Source organism: Neophocaena asiaeorientalis, unplaced genomic scaffold, assembly GCF_003031525.2.
Source record: "Neophocaena asiaeorientalis asiaeorientalis breed wild unplaced genomic scaffold, Neophocaena_asiaeorientalis_V1.1 scaffold1004, whole genome shotgun sequence".
In the NCBI taxonomy this organism is placed as follows: Eukaryota; Metazoa; Chordata; class Mammalia; order Artiodactyla; family Phocoenidae; genus Neophocaena; species Neophocaena asiaeorientalis.
The window spans coordinates 336,884-339,175 of NW_020174276.1; the positions used below are offsets into that span (position 1 = coordinate 336,884).

At 63.0% G+C, this 2,292-nt stretch overlaps 1 protein-coding gene across 1 annotated transcript in view; it reads left to right on the forward strand.

Annotated features, from left to right (window-relative positions):
• Positions 1 to 283: 283 nt before the first annotated feature.
• DUSP9 (dual specificity phosphatase 9) overlaps positions 284 to 2,292 on the forward strand; it is an 8,755-nt gene continuing 6,746 nt past the window's right edge. Inside the window, exons 1-2 of the mRNA XM_024755808.1 lie at positions 284 to 400; positions 448 to 597. Of these exons, the coding sequence (XP_024611576.1) occupies positions 284 to 400; positions 448 to 597 (267 nt within the window). The remainder of the gene's footprint in view (positions 401 to 447; positions 598 to 2,292) is intronic.

Consider the following 2,292-nt stretch of genomic DNA (forward strand, 5'->3'; position numbering starts at 1 on the left):
GGGGCAGAGTGGGGCCTGTTACCCAGTGGTGGAGGGACGACAGCAGCCTGGGGTGGGGGGTGTTGTCACGTGAGCACGCGGATTCAGCGGCGGATATCGCTCTCAGTGGGACCCAATGGTTGCCCAGAAATAACGCCTCACGTGTGTGTGCACCCAAATGCCGGTGCCCGTGGGGAGCAGGGTCTCCATGCAAGGACCAGGTGGGATGCGCCTCTCCTCAAAGCTCCGACTGCCTGGAAAGGGACCCAGAGTCGGACCGGAAGAAAGCTGCACCTGCGCAGCTATGGCCGCCTTCAGCCCAAGGCCCACAGTGGCACGCCCCTGGCACATTCGGAGCACCGCCCAGCTTTCTGCCGGTGGAGGTTCTGGTGGGCGAGGGGGCAGGGCCACAGAGGAGAGGGTGAGGGCTGGAGCTGGCCCGTCAGCCCACCCCGAGATTTCTGTTAGGAGCAGACAGGATCTGAGCACGTGGGCTTGGCTGCTTCGGAGACGGAGGCCCAGCTGCGTCTTCAGAACAACCTCGATTCCAACACGGTTGGCCTCTCAGTCGAGCGCTCTTCGAGAAGATTCTCCCTTTTATTCCTCAAGAGGGAACAGGTCAGGCCTGGCTACCTAAGACAAGTCCCTGGGGACGAGGAGGGAGGCACCGTTTCCCGAGGCGGAGCAGACCTGTGCCTCGGGAGCTCCCAGGACTGGCCCGGCCGTTTGTGTTGGTCTTCTCTCCCAGAGCTGGGTGGGTCTTGTTGCCTGGAGAGCAGAGGCCCTGTGGGAGGGCTGGGGTAGGAGCTTTGCAGGGGTGGGGGGCAGTATCATTCAATCCAAATGTTCCTCCTCCAGCCGTTCAGCCCTGAGTCACTAAAGTGCAGGATTGCGGGAGGCAGGGGGCTGGTTATTCAGCCTTTCCAGATACTCCTCTGTGAGTCAGCTCACCAAGCCTTTGCAGGGGGCCAACTGAGTGCCCAGGGCCACGACACGGCTGTCGTATGTCTTCCCCAAATGGGAGGATCACCAGGGAAGCCAGCCCCATCTTTTTCGGTTTCCATGTATTTTCACGTTTTGACAGATAAAATGGTCCTATTGATAAACGGCACGGCTTTTGGTACATGTTGATTTCTTAGCAAAGGCCCCCTAACTTGAGGACAGCTGGCACCGTGGAGTGTCACAGAAGCACGGCGTCGAGCGGCACGACCCACACACAGTTTCATTTGCTCGCTCGTGCGGTGTGGTTTTGGCAGTTCGATTCCACGCTGGACCCCGGGGCCCTGATGCTGAAGAGGAGGTGAAAGGTCAGCCCAGCCCAGGGCACCTTAGGCCTGCCTGTCAGATGCACCTGCCAGTGGGTGCAGCCCAGAAAGGCCCAGGGGCTCGAGCAGGGGGAGGGTTGTAAGGGTGGGCACCTGCTGAGGCCGGAAAGGGGCAAAGGGCAGGGTGGGCATGCCAAGCTCCCACAACCTGGAGAGAAACTGCAGCAAAGCTTAGCAGGGCCCTTGGAGATCATGAGGTCTGCGCCTTTCCCCAAATGTACGGATTAGGAAACAAAGCGGCCCCTCTCCTCTCTTTTCCAGGGGAGCTGACTCGGGAGCTCAAGGCTGCTGCAGACACTAGCCAGGAAGCCTGGCCTCCCTCGGCTGCCCCTCATCCGTGTGGCGGCTGGCATCCCGGCTCTGCCTACCTTCTTCTCCACGCTCTCCCGGCCTTGAGCCCGCTCGGGCCCTGTCCCTGCACTCCTGTGTGATCGCCAGGAAACCGCTGCCTCGGTTTCCCTACTTATAGCATGGGAAAGGTCTCCTCCGACTCCCAGACCGGTATAAGGACCAAATGAGGTGCTGGTGGCCTTGGGTCCGGAGGAAAGCAAACCGGGCCTGGTGACAGCCCCCCCTCCCAGCCCCACCCCCAATGTCCAGAGGAGGTGGCTCTGGGGGCCAAGCTGTGCCTGGCCCTCGATGGGTCCCTTCGCTTCTCTTGAGGGTGGCAGGGGTGCCAGCAGAGACTCTTCGGTGCAACCGTCTCCCAGCCCAGGCCCTACCTAGGTCAGGGCCCCCACCCCACTCCGGCACCCCAAGCTCGGAGACCCCAGGCAGCGGGGCCGTTGGGGGCCGGGGGCTGCAGGGGACATCCCGGAGAGGGGCCACATTGGGCAGAGCGGGCAGAGGCTTGCAGGTGGGAGGAAGGCGGGCGGGGGAGGTGGAGGGAGACGCCGGGCAGGCCGCGGCCCCTCCCCGCTCCCTCCCTGCGCGCCGCCGGCGACATTGCCCCTCCTGGGCAGGGGGCGGAGAAGACGGCGACGGGACA